The sequence below is a fragment of the Aphis gossypii genome, chromosome X (genome assembly GCF_020184175.1).
Source record: "Aphis gossypii isolate Hap1 chromosome X, ASM2018417v2, whole genome shotgun sequence".
Classification (NCBI taxonomy): domain Eukaryota; kingdom Metazoa; phylum Arthropoda; class Insecta; order Hemiptera; family Aphididae; genus Aphis; species Aphis gossypii.
Window position 1 is genome coordinate 49,978,156 of NC_065533.1, and position 23,595 is coordinate 50,001,750.

General features: G+C 25.0%; 2 protein-coding genes across 2 annotated transcripts; one reads left to right on the top strand and one right to left on the bottom strand.

Moving 5' to 3' along the window:
* Positions 1 to 6,384: 6,384 nt before the first annotated feature.
* Positions 6,385 to 11,734, top strand: LOC114132590 (uncharacterized). Its single transcript, XM_027998092.2, has 7 exons — positions 6,385 to 6,664; positions 6,754 to 7,038; positions 10,446 to 10,673; positions 10,755 to 10,872; positions 10,940 to 11,104; positions 11,193 to 11,340; positions 11,422 to 11,734. Exons 2-7 carry the CDS (start codon positions 6,763 to 6,765, stop codon positions 11,570 to 11,572), a joined length of 1,086 nt encoding a protein of 361 aa, XP_027853893.2. The 5' UTR covers positions 6,385 to 6,664; positions 6,754 to 6,762; the 3' UTR covers positions 11,573 to 11,734.
* A 2,716-nt stretch (positions 11,735 to 14,450) lies between these two features.
* On the bottom strand, positions 14,451 to 17,723 carry LOC114132573 (uncharacterized). Its single transcript, XM_027998075.2, has 10 exons — positions 17,440 to 17,723; positions 17,204 to 17,333; positions 16,587 to 16,901; positions 16,294 to 16,517; positions 16,062 to 16,224; positions 15,734 to 15,931; positions 15,446 to 15,669; positions 15,274 to 15,383; positions 15,064 to 15,205; positions 14,451 to 14,663 (listed from the first exon to the last, which is right to left on the bottom strand). Exons 1-10 carry the CDS (start codon positions 17,526 to 17,528, stop codon positions 14,624 to 14,626), a joined length of 1,635 nt encoding a protein of 544 aa, XP_027853876.2. The 5' UTR covers positions 17,529 to 17,723; the 3' UTR covers positions 14,451 to 14,623.
* Between the last annotated feature and the right edge of the window lie 5,872 nt (positions 17,724 to 23,595).

The window sequence follows — 23,595 nt, forward strand, 5'->3', positions numbered from 1 at the left end:
TCCCGATTTTTAAAAATAGCAAACACTACCGATGGTAAACTTTCCCGGCTCAACATTATGGGTCAAAATTTTTCAATATTTAAAGTTGCAATAAACTAAAAAAAAAACAAATAAAAACAGTCATACAAAAAATAAAAAAACTATAACTCAAAAATATTAGATTATAAAGTCAAAAAAATAGGCACCATAAGTTTTTTAAAATCTGTGTGTTCCTAGTGAACTTACTATCAAAATATTAAATTTAAACATTTTTATTTTATTATACGAAAATTTTGTAATTTGTATTTACGATTTATTTTATAAATTTTTATATTTTATTATATTTTAGCTATAATATTATTATAGCTCATAGAAGCTAAAGGCATTAAGAAGCCGTTCTTATTAGTTATTATGTAATTATTGGTATATGATTGACTATTTTTAAATAAAAGTTAAATGTATCTTAGATTTATTTTATGATTGTTATTAAATTAAATTAGTAGTACTGAATACTCGAGAGAGCTTACACGTTTCCCCCTAGGTAGTATACACTATACAAGGGTAGACCAGGGAGAGTTAACTATCAGGAGAGTTTACAATCGCCCTATTCTAAAATTGTAAATAGTTTACCTATAAATACCTCTAAGCCCTTGGAATACAACTGTATGTAGTAATATGCAGTGGCGTTACTACCGAGGAGTCAGAGAGTACAGGTATATATTGGGGCTCATTAGTTTAAGGGACCCGAAATAATACAATATTTTTTAATTTATAATAAACTATTAAACCATTATATATTTTTTTAATATTACAAAATTATTATACAATTTTTAATTAGTAAAATATGCTATAATATTTTTAAAAAATGATAAAATAATTTTAGTAAGATGAATCTACTTCCTCTCATACATTACTATATAATGTCTAACTGAGAATGAGCAGTTGAAAATTTCGCTCCCGAGCCAAAATGTTGAAGTTTGAAGTTTGACCACTGGTGGTATGTATAATTACTAGCTAAAAAAATTTGACTCAAATTTCAAATTATCTATGGGAAAATAAAAATAATAATGCAAATGAACAATGAGCTAAATAGTATATTAGTATTATTAGAAAATAAAATCTATATATAGATAGCCGTGAGGTATACTAAAAGTACGATTTAAGATAGTATATACTATCTTAAATCGTGACTAAAAGAATAGTAGCTACCTAAAACTATTACCCGAATGGCAATTAAAAATAAAAGTTTCGACAACAATATTATTTTATTATTGTACATTCTTAAAATATAATATAGTTGCAAAAAGATATAGAAAGTCAAGATCCTACAAATATTCCACTACATTTTAAAATGTTATCATTTTTACATAACTAGGTACTCTAACTACCTATGGCTTAAAAAATGATGTAATTATAGTGTTTATTCTGCGATATGTTTATGCAATATATTTGTAGTATGTTTAAACCATATTATAGACAATAGAGAATATTTTGGTAGACAGTACTTATAACTTATAAGAATCATATTTATTTAATGTTCAACTCGTTACTCGTTCAAGGATTGTCATAATTTCTTTATCATGTATATGTTAATTTTTTATATGTTATTTCTACCAAAAATTATTATTTATAAAACAATTTGTAAAAATATGTTTAGTCTGCTTATTTATAATCTTGGTATGTTTAAATATAATTTCTCATCTATATCACCTACAGAAATTGGATACCAATTTATAGTTCGTGCTTTAAATCAAATCATAATGTATTATCATACCTACTAAATTCTAGTACACATTCTAGTTCATTATTCATTAAAATTATCTAATGTACAACTATAAAATAATTATTTAGTTTCCAAAATTAAAATTCAGCATAAATATAGAAACAAAAGATTTTTTTATGAATTATATTATAAATTATTTAAACGACTACAAATTATAACATTAAAAAATTACGCAAAGATACGTAAAAAAGAAAAATTTGGAAATTTTTAGATAAAAACAACTATTAAAAAAAACTAGATAAAAATGTAAAAATAGTTTTAAAAAAACACGACATCTGAATACTTAAAACCACTCCATCAAAACAAAGATATTTTCGTTCTTGGTGATAAAACGAAATAATATGGTATGAAATGAAACTTTCGCGGTTTTTATACGCCGCGGATTTTCTTTAAAAATTAAACACCTATATTTAAATGGGTACATTCAAACGAAGAAAAATGGCTAGCGGACGACCGCCTCGAATCGCGCTTGCTCAATTTTCGGGCGGTCGACCGCGTCCGCCAGCTAAAATTAAACTGTGGATTTCCATTAGCCATATTCACACGAAGCGGTTCGCCCGCCAACGGCCCCGGATTTATAGCGGTTTTTTCATTCATAATCCGCCTCGTGTGTAAGCAAACAACGGAAGCGGACACGGATGTGATAGCGGTCGAAATCCGCGTCCGCACTCGGTCAATCCGCCTAGTGTGTAAGTTAAGTTTGGAAGCGGTCGCGGACGCTGATGCGGATAGGAACCGCTACCGCGCGCTGCTAAACCGCTCGGTGTGTATCCAGCTTAAAACCTTGTTCACACTGCCAAATATTTGAATATATTTAATATAATATAGTTTGATAAAATATTTTACCCTATCAACGGGACTTAGTAATAATATAAAATACACAATGTTTAATCACTGTATAGGGTATAGGTATAAGTTCCACAGCTAAATAATTAAATAATACCTATACACCCGCCTATATGTGTTAAGTGTATAGTGTATATAATAATGATTTTTATAATTTTTTTTTTTTTTTTTACTATCATTAAGTGTTTAAGTAAAAAAAAGTTATATTATTAATTAAAAAACCTGTACATTAAAAGCAAGCTGGATTATCGCAATTTATTCTTTTATTTACTAAAAAATATCGAAATTACACGGTCATTAGTCACTGTTTATTTTATACGAGTTTAAAGTTCAAGTTTACACCATTTGCAAATAATTTCGTAGTTAAAAACGACATATTATCTACAATTTTTTTTTAAACTTTTCAATATTTAAAACGTTGAAGAAATTAGATATTTAAAATTTAAACAAAACTTAAAAGTATTAGTTATTTTGTTTGTACCTAATTCAAATAATATTATTCGTAATGATATTTTAAGTACCTATTTGAAAATATTATGACCTATGTACTGGACTCAATACTGGACTCTACACTTTGCTTATTGATTAATACGATTAAAAACGTTTCGTGTCGTAAAATACTGTCAATTGTATTTATTGTCAATAATCATCTGATTATAACCATCAACCATGCCACTATAAAAATAAACGTTTGGTTGCTATTTATTAAGGCAATAGCTTATAGATCAATAATAAATTATGAACATTATGATTTTTAATAATACAATAATTAAATATTCAGCGACCCGTTTAGTATTTACTACTGTCTACTATGTTCTAACTTCTACACTTTAACGCATCAACAATTCAAAACACATTATTGGGCGTGGGCATGTATTAATAAGTACGTTATAACTTATAACTTATAAGTTACAACAAATATTAAAATATATTATATTTGTTCTACAATCTAAATAATTCTAATAATAGGTACTACAGAATATAGATTAAAAAACCATCGAAGTAAAACACTAAAATACGAGTTATTTTAATAATTTATTATTGGTATTGCATTACTTTATTTTATTTTTATTCTAAGGTAACTCACTATTCATTTTAGTCACCCACTTGCATACTACTCACTAGATACAGATTAGTTACTACTCAGATTGTTGTCATTAACTTATAATTATTATTAATATTTAATGTTCATTGTTCACTGTTCGGTGTTTTTTCAGACCTTTTATACCCGGTGGGATGGGTTTTGTAAATTTTCAAGAAGTTATGCTATATAGGAGTGAATAACGAAAGGGAGTAAAAATGTCGTATCCATTTTTCTACAGTCACTTCCTGAAATAAACACTGGTTTGTTAGTTTGAGACTTCAAGTTCCTACAAACTTTTATTATGTTTATTGTTTAATTTTAAAAACCAACCGGTTTAAAGGGTTTAATCATTGTTAATTTATATGTAGACACTTGACAGTAAATCATAAATACTTTGTAGGTAATATTATAATATACTACTAACGTCCTACATATACATTTGTATATTTATTTTACATATTTCCATTAGTCATTATTTTTTATTTAAAGTAAACAGCTTTATAAATATATGTCTATATAATATAGGCTTACTAATAATATCAACCCTCAATAAATTTGTAAAACAGCAGTGATGCTAAGTATATAACCCTCGGGGAAAAATCTAAGTTTGCCAACAAATATTCACCCCCTTCTAAAAATATCTTAAATACGTCACTGACATAAAGGCAAAGTAACTTATTCTTTACTATGTATATAGTTATAATACAATTCTCGAAATATTTAGATTCATTTAACAATAACATGTTTAACATAACAATTAATTGTTAGCAAAAATTAGTTCAAACTACCGTAATCATACTATAGGTTAGGTACTAATAGAAATAGAAATATTTGTGATGAATCAAAAATAAGTTTGTACGTTGCTATTAATGAGACTTTACCTTATAATAATATATTAACCTAAATGTTACGGTCAAGTGCTTTCAACGAATAATTGAAGAGGCTAGGAGTAGCTACTATCCTAACTTTACTATTATAGATTTAAGCCTATATATTATTACGACTAATCGGGATCGTGAATACAGATTTATAAATATTATTTACTTTACACCTTTAGATGTTACACCAGAGTCTGCGTTGTCTTACTCAATAATGATCTTGTTATCCTGGGTATCTAGTTGTATATTAATATATTCTCTTACCTGATACTTCGCTGTAGACAATAAGATAAATAGAATCTGAACGGATACTGTGGTATTGAGGAAGATGTTTAAATAAAATCAAAGCAATTTTGATTCGATTTTGAACAGTAATTTACTACTTAACAGAAAGATAAAAAAGGTCGATGATAGAATTAATTTAAATAAGCTTTTTGCTTTAAAATAAGACGGTGTAATTAGTTGCACTGAACTACTTGTATATGGAAACAGACTATGCTGCTGAGATCCGACTCAGCTGATGGAAGCAGACTAATTTGAGAGTCAAAATATGGGCTCTACTATATTGACCTTTTGACTTGTTGTTCATATTATACATGTTATTAATAGTTGTATAATACAATAATAATCTTAAGAAATCACACAATTAGATACAATTTTGTTTACAAGACATGTTTAAAGGTTAAATTTTAAAATTTATAATATTTCAAAATTTGGCCCTGTATTTGTATTATTTGCCAATATTTGTATCCAGGCAGGTAAGTACACAATTAGTGAGGTTTTAAGGGTTCAACTCCTTTTCCAAATATTAGCTAAATTCTAAGTATGAAAATGTTCAATGTTAAACCTCATCCAAAATGTTTTGTTATGTACTAGTGTCTAGTCTGCAAGTAGATATCTCATAAGTTGTTCTTACAATGTTTTAGCAATCAACCGATATTAAAAATTAAAAATACCTAACTACATCAGTACATCACACATAATAATATGCAGACAATATACATTATTATTTTAATATCATCTTTATGTGGGCCGACGTATTGACATTATTATGCTATTAATTATTATTAAATATTAAACTCGGATCTATCAGTTACCACTGCTGCGTTATTTCATTTCAAAGTAGAAAAGTACCTAACTAAATATACAAAAAGAAACAAAAAGAAAACATTAGAAAAAGTAATTAAAAAAATATATATCATATTAGGTATTTTAAATCGAAGTAACATGACATTAAATTTTATACCACTTTACTAGACTTAGGCTAAACCACAAAAAATCGAATTTTATGCTGTAAGTGGCTGTGATCCTGCAGTTACATAATACATTATATAGGAGACGACCACTCAGATAGAACTCATCGAATACAGACGAATAATTTGTTTTAATAAACAAATTTAAATGTCATAAATTGTAAAACATTTTTTTCAAGTAAGAAATCGAAGACTGCGAGTGGTTTAGACAATTATACAGTAATTTAAACTAAAAAAGTAGATAATAGAAACTAAGTAATAAACTAGTTGCTAATAACTTACTAACTACTACCACTCATATACTTATACTATATTACTACTATATTATAAATTTATAAACATGTATGTAATTCGAAATTCGATTTTACCATAACACAGTACCTATGTATTCTGTATAGAGAAATGAGAATAACCTAAACGTCCTAAACGATACGATTTAATCGATTCGATTGATTTGTGACTATCGATATTTCGATAATTATATCGATATAATATTACATTATTTTATCCATTATCATAACATCATATGTTATGTTTATCATTTTAGTTTTGATAACTAAGGTCTATGGACTATATTATACGGCGAAATATTATTGTTAATTTATTACAGAAAATAATTGAAGAAGTATCAAGTATTCAACAACAAATTATTAACACACAGATAGCACATTAAATGTTTCAATAACTAATTGATTGCCGTGTAATCGATTGCCTTTACTACTATGACTTTGAATTTATCATTCGTAAGAATTGTCCATAGTTTAAACAAATGTAATTTACTGTTGATAAAATGCTAATTCCGAATAAAAAATTATTGCTAAAAGAAAATATTTTATAATAGGTAATTATAATCTATTTATATCAGATAATGTATAAAATTACATCAGACTATTAATCATAATTCAAAAGGTACTTATTATTTGTTTTTAGTCTTACAAAATGGATACCTCACACAGCGATGATGTATTGTCTACAAATGACCGTTGCCATCAAAGATGCTGTGTTTCATCTACAAACACATGCCCCATTGACTGTAACAGCACCAACAGTAATGATTGTGTGTTTGATATGAATGATCATACAACTTTGATATCAAACCACACATTAATGAAAAAAAAATATAAGTGCCATTGTTCTTTTTTGGAAGAAAACGGATCTAAATCAAACACATACTACTCTCAACCATGGATAACCTTCATTCATATATTATGTACTGTAAGGAAATATTTTGCTTTTTTAATTATAGTAATATTTATCTTTTAAAACTATATTACAACAGTCCAATTATAAATATTTAAAAAACACTGGTTTTATAATAGTAATTTATATATTCGAGTATTAAAAATGTTATTGAGAAAATTGAGATATTTTGAAATTATTAGGCTAAATACTATAATAAATAATTGAATATTTTTCTAATATTATCCTTGTTATTACATTTTTAATTTTTGTCATTAATATATTATAAATAAAGTCCGGATTTTTATGCAAAAACATTTTTAACACACATATGCTGTTTTATGTGAGTAAGAAATGTTGTGTTTCATAACTTGTAGAATCTATCAAAAAAGTTTTGTTTTTCATATTAGTGCATATTTTGACTTAAGAGAATATTTTAGCATATTTCAGCTATATTGCATTATTTTAAAAGAGTCATTTTCGTGTTTTTAACTTAATGCTAAAATTTATTAAAATTTTGACCAGGGACTACAGCGTTACACTTCCTCAAAATGTATTTCTTAGGATGACCTAAAAAACTCTCCTATAACATATTTAGATATTAAGAGATCAGTTCATCATATATAAAACACTAATCAGTGCCGTAATAACTTTACTCCTCAAAATTTGGAATAATATAATATTATTGTCTATTGCTTTAAAAACATTGTATAATTAATTTTTTGTTGATTTTAATGTATTGCATGTAAATAATCATAATTATATTGCATGTTTGGTTTAACAGTATAATAAATAACAAAGTATTGAGATATTATTTTTATTTATTTATTTTTTTTTGCTCCTGAATTATGATTATGTGGTTATAAATTATGGTTAAATTAATAAATTATAATCATTTTTTTAAAAAATATTTTGAAAATACTCAACATATTTCATTAATTTTTGTTGCATATAAATATCATATTTCAAACATTCTAACAGAATATAAATCCGGACTTTAATTATAAACAATGATAGATAGTAAAAAATGTATGTATTTGCACATATAGTTATAAATTATAATTTAAATATTTCATTGCTTTGTACATAATATATATTTTATTTTTATACATTTATCTGAATGTCACTATTATATTATTTATTACCTTTGTAAAACTACAATTTTTAATAAAATGTATTTAGTTTTAGATTCTGAGCGGAGTGATGACTATTGGTTTAACAATGATGTGTTTTTTTTTGTCTGTCATCACCTTTTATAGCAGTACAATTTCTTCAGTCTTTAACTTAGAAGTTGGTTTCTGGTCTCAATTTGGATCTAGTTGGTACTTTGAGAATTAAAAGTAAAAAATTTCTAGTACTTTTCAAAATAATTGGGAAAAGCAAAAACAATTAATTAATAATAAAAAAGTTTACCTCAATCCAGTTTTCAATAAAATGATTCTAGTTATATTTATTAAATTGATAACTGTAAATACTTGACATTTTCATAAATAATTGATAATTGACAATTGCATATTTAAAAAATATACAATATACTATATTTTAGGATTAGATTATTTTAGGACTTAATAAGCTCTTTATAGATATTTTTCACAATTTTTAGTTTTATGTATGATGTAGTCTTATCAAGTTAAAATGCTTGAATTTTTGAAAAAATATAATTTTCCTCAAAAGTTAGTCTTAAGAATAGTTTTTTTTTAATATAATAATTTTAAATTAAGTTTCCTAGTATTATTTTTATATATTTTATTGAAATAAATTTTGAATAACTTAATTAGGAAAAATAAAGTTGTAGGATATTTTATTTCAGATAAAAAGTAAATATTAAGTTTTACAATAATGTTTTATAACAGTTTTAGTTTAGAACTTTAAAATAATTATAATGAAATTTTTGACTAATATCTACTTTCAAAAGTAAGTGTCTAATATCAACACGAATTATATTATTATATTATTATAAATAACAAACATTTTATATTATGTAATTGATTAAAGATCATTTTAAATTTTATAAAATTTGATAAAATAATGTTTAAACTTAGAATTAATTCCAAAACAAGACTTTTATGCATTATATCATATTATACACACAATATAAATATATAGTTACAATGCATTGTCATATTATGAATTATTCCACATCTAAAGCATCTTAGGAAATATAAATCTAAGTGTCCATCAAAATAACCTTTTTACTTTTTTTTTTTTCACTAATTATGTTCCAACAATATTATATCGCTTATTTGAAAGTAACTAATTTAGTAAAATAGTATACCACAAATTAATTTACAACTTATAATTTTATTGTGCAAACACAGTAATGACGTAATACATAACATCCAACTAATTTATTATTATGATTATTTCAAAATGTTTGCTTTTAAAAGGTATGACACTTAACAGCTAAACCCTCTGTGAAGTAACTTACTTTTAATTTTCAATTGTTAATCATATCAGAATCGATATTATTGGATATTTTTTGTTGGAATCCATAAACATTCAAAAATCTAACAAGCAGTTTTTAATAAAATTGTATAGTGAGAAAGCTACCTAGTTTTAAAATACATATTTAATTAAGTACTATGTGTAAAATGTATGAATCAATTGAAATAATTATTTGTTTTGTTTGTTGAAAAACCTTGATTATATGCAGTTTTAAAATAATACCTAAACACAAATGGTAATAATTGTTGTTATGCATCGCTTTAAAACATAAACATAATTAAAATATTAAAGTAGCAAATAGCATAGTTTTTAAACAATTTATTTTACTTGTAAGAATTTTGGTAAAGGTTTTCATTATCAATAAGAATAAGTTATTGGAAGATTTAATTGTCATCAAAATTATAACTTTTTGTTTATTAATCAAGTAACAATTTTTTAATTGTATTCCAACTTGATGCTACATTTAACAATTATAATTGTGAACTATTCAAGTAAATTTTTCATGCTACTAGCTAAGCTTTTACAAACAATTTTTGGCAAATTCATTTTTAAATAATAATTAGTTCATTAGTAGATATCACACATGCTAAATCTAAATATAAATTATTGCTTTTTATTAACCTTTTCATTCTTTTAACAACTTAATCCCTCAGTAAAAATTTTAAACTAAGTAATTATGTAAATGTTAGTTATAGTTTAGTCAATTTAGTACATAATACATATATACAATTATTTGTCACTCAAAAATTATCCCCTGAAGAAAATTTCAAATTTCCCAACACTCCAATTTGCTGTAGTATAGAATTTTTTCAACAATAATAGTTAGGAAGTTGTTATATTGTAAATTTTAAATGAAGAAAGATTAATTTGTATCTTGAGTTAATTTAAATTATATCTATATATATAAAAACTCTTTACAAAAATAAATAATCCATGTCAAAACATAATATTTTTTTGTATTAAATACTAATAATAAGTTTTTTTTATTATTATTATAGGCAATTTTGGTATTATTCGCTGTATATTTAGAAACCAATGTTTTAATTTTTGAAAAAATTGTCAATAAGAAAGAAATGGATGATATTGTATGGCGTTTATTACCTTCAGAACAGCATGAGACTACCACATCAACAATTTCTCCAACAACAGATCTCCCTCCTAAAGATAAATGTGAACCATTATATGTTCTTGTTTATGCTCATTGTTGTGTATGGTTTTTATTTTTGGTGAGTTTTATGTCATAAATTGGTCAATAATTAAGTATTTTGGTTACAAACATTTTATTGTATTTTTGTTTATTTTGGTAGGTATTGGACCATGTTGCTCGACATATGCATCATACAACATTAAGATCTCGTGGACATTTGCGTGCTTATGCAAGACTAACTCGCCTAGCAGTGATTCCATTTCAATTAGTATCTTTATGTGAGAAAAATGAACTAGTTTATTTGAAATCTGTAGAAGTCCATTTATTTATTTATTTAAATTACAGGGACAGTATTATTAGCTATATTTATAGCTGTATATGCTCAACAAGATGCTGCTGATATGCAACCATACTGTGATGCTAATATGTTGATGTCACCAAAAAATGGAATAGCTGTATTACTTATTATCGAGTTTGTATGTGTCACAATTTCTTCGTTACTGTATGCAAGTGAGTAAAAATTTTGTTTTTAATTAATTATAATTCATAATACTTATTTGGTAAATTTTTATTTCTATGATTTTTATTTTCATTCTAGATTCAATAAGAAAATTCAATGTAGAAAAGCCACCACCAGATGTATGTGGTTGGGAAGAAAATAATTATTGTGATCGATGGGTACCTGAAGTGTTGCAGAATAATGATATTACAACAAGTCAACAAACAAATCCTGGAGAAATTCCAAAGTAAATTTCTTTACTACAAAATATAGCTATACTTACCTAGCTTTAATACTAAATTTTTAAATGTTGTTTTGATTATTACAGTGTTGAACAACAAGATAGTCGGTGCTTATTAGATTTATTAGAGTATTATACTTATGCTAATCGAGAGTTGGCTACTCAATTAGCTAGTAAATCTGAAAGAATACGTCAACTTGAAGTTGAAAATAATGCTCAACAACCTTCTCAGTCATAAAATATTATAAATCTTCTTATTCTATATTTAGTTATTATTTTGAAAGTTTAATTTTTTTCCTATTACTATCAATTTTATCATGTTCTAATTTCTACTACAATTCTAATTCTATAAATTTATATTTAACTATTGTGTGTATTAAATAATTGTTTAACTAATGAACATTTGAATTATTTTATTTCCTAGTGTTTAATGGTTTTCCATAATTGTACTTAAATTAAATAATAGCTTACAAATTTTAATTACATTTAATAATATTTAATTATATTATATTATTTATTATTATCATCTATTTATTATATAGTTAATAAATAATAATATATAATATAATAATAACAAAGTTCTAACATTAGCATGCATATATAATTATTTTGTAATAAATTGTAGTTTGTTTAGTAATAAGCTATATTTATATTTAATAAATTAAATCATAATATATTACCCAAAATTTGAATAGAAAGTATCATAAACATATCTATTGTGGCTTTGCTTCAATAATTCTACTTTTATATTAGGTTGGCTATTAATACATATTTTGCATACATTATTCAAACACAAATGTGCATATTTAAATACAATAAGTTTATATATTAATAATACCAAACAAGTATAGATGGGAAACATAAATGAAATGTAAGCTTATCATTAATTACTTTTAAAAAAGTACTTCAAGGATATTTTTCATTAATACTTTTAAATGTGTTTAAAATGGTAATGAATATTAATAATTGCTTTTGTCAAAAATTAAACATTAAGTAAAATATTTGACTGCTAAACAATTTTACACTAAGTTACCTAATAACATTTAAGTTGATATCAAGAAATAACTATTATTATACATTGATTAAAAAAAAATAATAATTATATTATATTCTTTAATAGTACAATGCTTGGTTACATAACATTTTTGTATACAAGAGTAAACCATTAATTTTAAAACTTTGTTGTTCATTTAAGTCTATTGTAAAATGCCAAATGGTATGTGCTATCTGCCACAAGAAAGGTAAAGCATCACATAACTTACTATTATGTGATGACATAACATTTCTAAATTCAATAAAATGTTCATATTGTTATTTATTTATATTATAAAAAGTATTTGTCATATAATAGATACTAAAATTATATTCTTGTTGTAAATAATAAAACTATTTGTTTACAATTAACTCAACACTAGTAGAGATGTTTAGTCCGTGAACATTTTGTCGAATGGGCCAGCATTAACCATCTACATTATATGTACATTATAAACTTTTTTTTGATGTGTTTCATTGTATTCGGGTGAGAATCAGAATATTAAATTACTATAATTATTGTTATCAAATCCAACATCTAAAAAATTAACAAGTACTAAATGCATTGTGTATTTAAAAATTAAACACAAAACTGTTAATCTTATATACTTGTATTTCATATTTAAATAATATATCAGAAGCTTATTAATATAATTATAATTTAATAATATATTAATTTATTAGTAGTGCCTAATGAAGTCACAATGCTTCTTAATTTGATCACTAAGAGCTGTTTAAAATATTTAAATCTGTGCACTATATTCTAATATTAATAATGACTTATTATAGTATACCACTTATTTATTTTGATTAATAAATAATTTCTGTTATAACATTTTCCTCTTATATTTTATACTTTCAAATTCAAAACATTTTATTAGAAATAGTACAATAGAAATATATTAAGTTAAATGATACAACAAAAATGTTATAGCTGTTATAAGTATTATCATTCAAGTATAGATTACTGATTCTATATTTTTTTTCAATATTATACAGAGTAAAAATGTTTTTTTTTTTTTTGCTTGCATATTTTAACAATAAATTATAGTTGCAGTAATAAAAATCATTTCATAATGTCAAAACATAACTAATTGAAGTAAGTTGTTTTTTTTAACGTGCAAATTACAGCCATACAACATATTAAATTATTTTCATGAACTGGATAGTAAAATGCATTCAAATTGTGAATTTTAACAAAATACATAACATGTGCATCCTACATTATACCCTTTATGTACATTTTATTAGTTATTGCCACCTATGCTTATCTAATTTGTTTCACAAACAAAAATATAATAATGTATTATAATTTTTATAAATGTATTATTTTTCTATCTTATAATTTATTTTTACACAACAGTTTTTTATGAAAATATCAATATAATATTGTACATTAATTTTAAAATATACATTATACATCTATAATGGTTGACTAGGAGTTTCGGTCATAAAACCAATATTTTTTAAATTACAACAAAATAACTAAAATCATTAGAAGAAAAATAATAGTTTGTTTGAATACCCAAAATTTTTAACTTCAAATTCCTATAAAAAAAATTATGTTATGTTATAATTGTTGATGTTTTTAAATTCTATCAAGAATTTAGTATTAAATTTTAAGTTTTAGCTATTAAAATTTAAAATGTTCAATTAAAACGTAATTATAATATGTTCATAATTTTTCATTTTTTGAAAATAATTAATTAGTGTTTTGCATCATTATTTAATATGCAAATGATTTTTTTTTTATTTAAACCAGATATTAGATAATAAATTTAATTTCAATTTGAAATGATATGTATTTTTATGGCTGCCAAGTATAAGGTGATATAATGCATCATAATCATATTTATGAGATAGTAAATTAATAGTATATTCATTACTTTATTTTTGTAGTACAATATTATAATGTTGCAGTAAATAATCTTAGAGTAGATTAATAAATAACATTTTACCCAAGTTAGGTTAGTTAATTAATAATGAATTTTTTTAAAATACAAAAATAAACGACATACAATATTTATCCATTTAAATTTGTAAAAAAAATATCAGGTTAACTAATAAATTGTTAATAACAAAAATATTAAAATAATAAATATAATTTTAAATATAAAAATAAAATAATAAAACTTAGTTTACTATAAAATAAAAAAATAACTATTAACATATCAATTTACATATAAGAGTTGTAATTTTACAAATTTGAAAATTTTTCCTTTAACTTGAATTGTTAACTTGTCAACTTCTTGATAAACTAATTGATAGCCAAACTATTTAGCAACTCCTTATTTAATCTAAACAAATTTAAACTAAATTATATATGCAATACTTTTATTTATATGAATTAAATTCTAATACAATTTAAAATTTACTGAACTACAAATTTTTAATTTCTTCAAAATCAAAACTTTAAGTGTTATTTTAATTTAACTATAATAATCTTACATTTTAAAAGGACACCACACCCACATGTTGTGTTTATCTTACAAACTTAGATGCGCAAGGTTCAGTATGACCAATTTTGTGAGTTTAGCTTAAATACTGGAGTGAAATGATACTTATAGTTGAGTGTAAAGAATAGTAAGAAAATTAACTGTGTTCTCTCATAAGATCAGCCATGTTGTACATTTGTAAGACAACATGTGGCGTTCCTTTAGGTAAATATATCATAGTTTGTAAAAATGATTTACTTACAATATGTTAGCAACGAGTTTACTATCTTCTATGCACAGCTTTAACTCCGAAATATTATTTTCTATTTGTGAAATAATACTTTTAAATTCAGATTTATGAATATTTTCTTTTTGTATAATTTCATTAAAACTATTTTCAGTAGCTAAAAACAAATAAATATATTTACAAATAATTCACATAATTAAATACAGAGTTATAAAAAAAACTTACAAATTACTATGTTGAATTGTTCAAATTTTTTTGCTTTTTCACAAATAATATCAATTATTTCAGTATGTTGTTTCATATCTTTCAAGGTCCGTAAATGTATAAAATTTATCCTTTAACAAAATATCATGGCAATAAAATATATTATTAATATTCTAGCTTTTTATTTTCTTACTTTGGATTTGATCCAATTGTTAATTTAATTGTATTGTTTGCATCACTAACTGCAGACACTTTTAAAGATGTTACTGTTTTGTTAATCAAATTTTTTTTATTTATTGTATTTGAATAATTTTCAGCTAAATTGCCCATAACTGTTTTTGTTTCCATTAATCCAAAATCACTTTTTTTATCATTTAATTCTTTTAACATTTCACCTATAATTATCTTTTTTTGATCCTAAAAAATAAAATAAAAATTGTATAGAATTGTTTAATGTAAAATGAATTAAATATAAACTAACTATTTCTGCATTTAAGGTGTTTGTTTGCTCTACAATCTGATCTAAGATTCTTAATGACTCATCTTCAAAAGTGACGTTTTCTTGGAATACAGTTACTTTAGAACATTCTAAAGTGTTTTTAAACCATAAATGGAAAGTTTCTACTAAATTTTTCCTAAACATTTGCAATTCATCTTCAGTACATGATAAATTTTTCAGCTAAAAATAAAAGTTTGTAAAGATTAATCTATACATATAAATACAAATAAATTCAAACAAATATGTAGAAGTGTCACAATAGTTTATTAACTGATATTTTAAAATATAATTACTTATTAAATAAATTTACTTTGTATTGACTAATAATTTCATTTTTAACTAGATTTGTTGTTTCTTTTAAATTTTTTAAAACATGTTCCTTTTCAGTTAGTAAGTTGGATAAATTTGATTCTAGCTCTATTTGCTTTTGAAAAAGTTTCTTGAGTACTTCATCGCTTACAATTTCATTGTCACTTTTAAAATAAAAACATATATTAGATTAGGTAAATATAATGTGAAAAATTTGCTGAAAATAAATTTACCTGTTATGTACTACAGTTTCTTTCGCCTCAATAACTGTATCTTTACTTTTATTTATATTAATCATTAGATTTTCTTCAACAGTTTGGAGTAAAACAGCAGGAGACTTATCACATATAGTTGTGTATATAGCATTACATAACTTTTTTCCAATATTTACACTATCATTCATGACACCTGATTGTTTAGCATCATCTACTTCGGTACAACATACAATCAAAGAATCCTAAAATTTAAAATTACATATAAAGTAAAAAATTATCTACCACTTTCTTAGTTACTGTAAAAATGTTACCTCATAATCAGCCTTGGTCAAATCATTATTTGCTTCTTTTGAAAAATGGTTGCAAAAATTTGATAATTCGTTATACATTTTGATAAATTCATTATAATATTCAATTTTATGATTTGCTACATATGATGTATTTTGCTTGATTTCAATATTTTTAATAATATTTTTTTTGTGTTCAATTTTTTTGTTTAAATCCATTTTTAATTTGCCGTTATTTATTTTGGTATCAATAATATCTGTTTGTAGCTTATTATATTTTGTAATAAGTTCTTCATATTTTAATGCATTAGCAAGATCATCACAAGATTCCACTTTTGACTAACAAAATGATAATTAATAATTATTTTTTTTTTTTAATATTTATGATTACCTATAAGTTGTAATCTAATTAATAAAAGAATATATTTATGATTCATGATTCAGAAAAATTACAAATAAGAAACTTTTCAATACCTACATCTACAATACAAATAAAAAATGATATAACAGGAGGAAGGAGATCATTCTCAATGATGAAAATCAAAATCATTTTTAATAATGAAAAAATGAAACAATAAGAAAGTAGATAATTATAATTGTAAATTTCTCTATAGAAAATTTAAGAATAAAAAGTGTCTTACCATTAATGGTTTTTGTCGTTTTTGAAGTTTATGTAACAATAAGGATTTCTTAACTAAATCCACCTCTTCTTTTGAACGTACATGTTTAATAATATGTCTCCACATGTCTCGTCGTTGAGGAGGCATCAGCCTATGAACATCAAAATAAATTGTTTCAATCGTTAATTTTAACCACTAATCACTATACCAAAAATGTGTACGAATTTGACTACTCAAATACAAAAAGGATGACTTACTTTTTTAGCACCTCGTCGTCTAATTTTCCATCGACTTCCAGCCCCAGATGTTGGAACCATTTCTTAAAATTAGTTAAATCTTTATCCATGTTTAAAACAGAACTGCAAAATGTTTTCTTTTGTAAGATAAATCTAATTAATACGATAAACGAAGAAATTGAAAACAAACTGAGATTTATAGTTAAATAATTAATCGTTTTTTATATTTTATAGCATTTGAAGTATACTATCGTCTGTTATAGTGTTAAACATTTTAGCAATGAGCAGTAGAATCAGTAATCAGTAAATAGTAAATAATTTCGAAATCAACTCTTTCCTTATCAATATAATAACCGTCAAAAGGCGCGAGTTTTTTGTCCGTAGTACACCAGCAGTGACGTAGACAATGTCGTTGAGAAAACTGATAGCGTTCGGAGATGATAAAATTTAAACGTTTCTCACGAACCTTTAAAGTTTAAATGATAACTGATACGGACGTTTATGAAAATTACAAAAAATTAAAAAATATGGAAACAGAGAATCTGTAGACAGTATTAAAAAATACTATTAGTATAACTAGTATAAGCCACTATAAAAAAAAGATAGGTTAAATGAATGCGTTAAATGACAAATATTTGCTTACGAAAAATGATTAGGTACATGCATAGACAATTTTTCAGCACTCGGCTACTATTTCTAAGGATTTTTCATAATTTATTTTTATTACAATAACTTAATATATTTTTGTACATAGTAAAAATTAAGAACAAACGAGAATTTTTAATCAAGGCTAGTTATTATAGACTAAATTTTTATTTTTGAGTTGTAATTTAGAAATAAATTCTGTGGAGTCTTGAACTCTTGAATTTTTTACTAAATATTTATACAAGTATAGCCTATAGGTATTATATTCTAGACTTGATGTAAATTTCAAAATATTTTAGTTTAGTTGTAATCCTTTTAAGGTTTAAAAAAAAGTTGTCTTCACAGAAACCTAACAATTTAAAAACACAAACAATAAGTAGGAATTTTTGAAAAATATTTCAAATTCGATGAAATTTGGTACCCAGGTATTTGACGAAAAATATTCTTAGGGATTAGAAACTTTTCACTGCTGTAGTGCTGTGTATTTTATTATTTACCTATTAATAATAATAATTTTTATAATATTATAATAAAATACATAGTAGTGAAATGGTTCTTTGATATACCTACATATTAAACAATGGAATTTTTGAAATATTTAGATTATAATAATTGTAAATTGTAAATTGTAACTTGAAAACTATATTTTATTGGTATACCGTATACCTATAGACTATAGTACTACCAAGATGATATTATTTATATCATTCCTCAAATGTCACATCTGCAGTATTGACTTAGATAAATTGTAAGTACTAAGATCGCTCACAAAAATAAATACAAGAGGAAAGGTAAAGTCAAAAGTTAAGAATATAATACCGTGATACATATATTATTAATTTTACCAATTACAAAAAATATTAACTAAAATAACGATGGGACATCGGACGCCCTTGACTTATACTGCTAAAAATAATATATGAAATAATTTTATAATAATAATTAGGTACCTACTTACTATCTAACATTTTACATTATATTATAGAATATTTTGTCGACAAAAGGTATAGTTCTATTTCCCAATTTACCGAATTATTAATACCAGTCCAATGTATATTATCTGCCTATAATATGTGATCTACGAACTAAATTTTTATGTGTGCTACACTACTACTTAAAATATTTATGTACTTAAAATTTACTTTTACCTGTCTACAAAACTGCATTATGTGATATATCATGTATACCCATATAAGACAAGTTCTATTATTTCTGCTATATATATAGAGCTAAATTATTATAACATTTACCATTGAGGTCTGTATAAGTATACAAAGGATTTCTTACACGAAGTGACTGATATGTTTGGCAATTTGGTATCCTTTTTCAGTTTACCTAATAGTCACAATTTTTTATAAGAGCCATCCGAATGTTTTTTTACTGGTCCTCGTTTTTTCACATAATAAAATTGTCCACCATCACATTCGGTGCCAATGTATTTTTTGAACAAACCAAATAATTATTACTTAAGAGATTTTTATACTTTTTAAATATTCAACGCATTTTACTTCATCAATAATTATATTTTTGTATAAAATATACACCATTGCTGTGGTAGAAAACATTATATAATATATCTATTAATTCAAAACATTTCACTCGTGAAAAAAAAATGGAAAATTCAGCAACAAACAAAATGACACGAATAGGTAAATGCTAAATGGTAACTAAATGTCTAAATTATATTTTAAAAATACTATACAGTCGTAAAATTCATTTGATACATAGATTATAGCGTAAAATATAGGTACCTAACAATCTGTTAACGAGTTAACGGGAGATCACACATTCTACATTTTACTTACAACACTTTATCGTAGATACTAGATAGCCAATTAACGGTAGATCACAGATAAGACCGGTTCCCTAACACCATATTTAAATACGGTATATTAAATTAATATCCATAAAACACCGACGAAACCAAATATCTAACTATTTTTATATTTGTAAAAGTACTTTCACTATAGGTTATTCAACTTCTTGAAAAAAATTGCGTCTCGAAAATAAAAATTAAGTTTTATTCAATTTAAATGAAAAGCCATTTTCCGTAGAAGTTATTAAAACTAAAAGCAGGCATTTTGTGTTCAAATTTATGATCTATAATATGTCATTGGCGCAAAATATAAAATATTGGGAGTTATTGTATTTATTTATCTAGTGTCTAGTTATTTTAAAATATATGAATACTAAATACAAAATATTTGTCAGTTATACAAGTTATCAAATTATTTTATAGATAAAAATTCATAACATTTTTACCATTTTAATACATATGATTGCAAAATTTAAAAAAAAATAGATTTCAAAGGATGTTTTTCTTAGATTTAAAAAAAAGTTTTACGAAAAACTATATACATTTTTCATGGGTTTTTCAAGTTTAAATTTCGAAGACATTTCAACATTTGGTATCTAAACTTTACTATAAATCAATTTATAATTAAACTATTTTTGTTATTTTATTATTATTAAAAAAAAATGAATCATAGAATCTCGAAATATTCTACTATTACTTAAAATAATAATTTAGGTACCATATTATTAATATGCATTATGCACTGCTATGTAATTTTCATGATATTGTTTAGACTAATTTTTAACTACTTAAAGGCATTTTAAGTTTAAGTTAAAGTAATATTATAATAGCCAATAGGTATAGTTTTAGTGTCTGAACGAAGTTCATATTATAACAATTTGTAATGGAGTGCACACAAGTAGTATACATTTTTTATCATACATTTTAAATAGATGTCTACTTATATATATTTTGTATTAATGAAAACTTGCACTAATAACAAATTTCCATCAATATAAACTCATAATTAAAACAAAAAAAAATATTTTATTATAGAACAGATAATATTATATTGTCAATGAAATATTTCATAATTTTTAAAGACAAAGAACAAATTTGGTTTAAACTATTCTATTTTCCGATATCGAACGAATGAATAATTTTTCAAATAATATAATATGTATTATTTTTTTTTTCCATCTGTTTGTTCGAAGTTTTTATCACTCGGGTCTTTTTTCGCCAGACATTTTATTCCGAGGTCCTGCAAGAGGTAGGTATTGTCATCGACACGTCTTTATAACAATGGTTTGTATAATATAAAATAATTCATAAATATTAATATTCATAAAATACGATTGCGCGCACACAATACCATACCAATTAATTAAACGACGGTGTCGTTGCAGCCGTCGCGCGCCGACTAAATTCCGAACGCGAATTTCAAGGTGGTCTTAGCAAAAATCAATACGCGAAAACAAAATAATAATAATAATAATAATAATCGTACAATATTTGCGACTACGTCGTTATAATAATATTATATCGTAATAAAAGAAGTAATAATATTCTGTATAATAGGAATACAAGAGCGTGCAAAATATAACAATATTATAACGTTCTCCGAGTGCCTCCTACGACTACGGTCGGGCACATCATCTCCTGATACACCGTGGCCGATCCCAAAGTCAAGGCCGGCTGGGCCCACCCGGTTAGCGAAACGTACCTATACAATACCTCTATATTATAATACCTGCGGTAGAACGTCCGGAAAATCAAAGGACGGCCGCGAGAACGAGAAAACCGCAAACAACACGACTCGTCGTCGAACGACCGTCGTCGGTACCAGGGGCCCAGGACGACGGAGCGCGGCGTACGGCGAGCCGCGGACCGCGCGAAACGTCGACGGCGACGTGTGTGTGTGTGTGTGCGGGCGGCGGACACGGTACGAGGACAGCCTGCGTCGCGCCGGACCGACCGTGCTTCCTTATCGGTTCCTAGTACCGAATTAACGGTTTTAGGTTCCGCCGACTGCCGCATAAGGTATTTTTTTGATTGATTCGCGTCGACCGCCGCGACATACGTTTCCCGGGTTTCGCCCGAAAATTAGGTAGAGCCGTCGATAAAAATCGTACTAGGTATATTTATTCGGTGCGAAGTTTTTATTTTACCGTGTGCGTGACCAACTCTCTCGTTCAGGACTCGGGTGGTTACCTACCTTTCCGTCGTATAATAAACAGTACAAATGAATAAATTTCCTTCGTGGGCGGAATTTTCGTGGGCACCCGCCGCGAGTTCCGCGACACGACTGCGGCGACGGGTAAAACGTTACACCCGTCGATTCTTTCAAAAAAAAAAAAAACGAGATATTATGCTGTAGGTACAGAGTTTCTGTATACAAATTATTAATTAAGAATGATAAAAACTAATTGTGCGATATATTAATCGAGTTCGTTTCAATTTTTCAAATAACGATACTACAACTGAAGCGTCTGATCTCGTTCGATTTTTCAAACATAAACGTACTGTACTACCTCCGCGTTATTGACAAACAATGCATAAATAAAATATAATATAAATATTTTTTGTACGATTATTTAACAATTAAACATATACCTAATAGCTATTTTAAATTCTGACCGAGAGCCGATGATGAATGTATTGATTTTACAATGACGGTTGTTATTTTTGTTTGTTATTATTATTTTGTATCTGACATATTTACCTAGCCTTTTCCCATTAGGAGCAATAAAATTGCTTCGATTTTAATTTTTAAGTGATTTATTTATCTAGTCGATACTTTCAAAAATTAAACAATTATAGTAACACATACTTTTCAAAATAACCAAGAAAAACATAAAAATAATAATCGAGGAAAATGAGAGATTTTATGCAAAATCAGTACCTATTCGATAACTATTTGCAGGGTCTTATTCATAAACGAATGACCGTTATATAATCGACATTTTCCCTAAATATTTATGTTAGCATCTTTTTCTATGTAATATGAATAATATGATTTAATTTATTTTGAACCTTTTTGAGCTTATTGGTATTTGACATTTTCAATTGCTTTTAGTGTTTTTTTCTATAAATATTAAATATCTATAAACAATACAAGACGTGTTATAAGTTTTTTACTTACCAATTCAACAACATGAGCAGAGCGATTAATGTATTGAATAATGAATTTACAATCTTTATGTTCTTTATTGCGTCCTTATACACTATACAAGATTATTAGTTGAAAAATGCTTCGATTTTCAAATTTGAAAGTCGTTTTGCACAGCAAATTGGATCTAAGTTGTACTTTAGAAAGGTTAAAAAAAACTCAATATTTTTCCACAAAACCAATTTTTTATAAAATCGATTTAATTTTTTTTTTTTGGTGTAACTTAAAAACAAATTAATTTAGAGTTCAAATACTTGGAATTTTCACAGAATGTTTATGATAGTGTTCTCTAATAAAATTTTTAAAAAATGTTTTTTCTTAGCTATTTATAGACATTTGAAATTTTAGTTTTATTCTGAAAATAAAAAATTTATCACAGTAAAAATTATTGAAAATGTGTTAGGAGATTCCTCGACAAAAAAAAATAAATAATTTTTAAAGAGTTAGTTAAAATTTTAATAAAATTTATGATCAGTTTGTAGTTAGAATATCACAGAAAATTTTCTTTTTATACCAACAATTTATAAATTTAATACAAGATTTCTCATGTATTGTCTACCTTTAATAA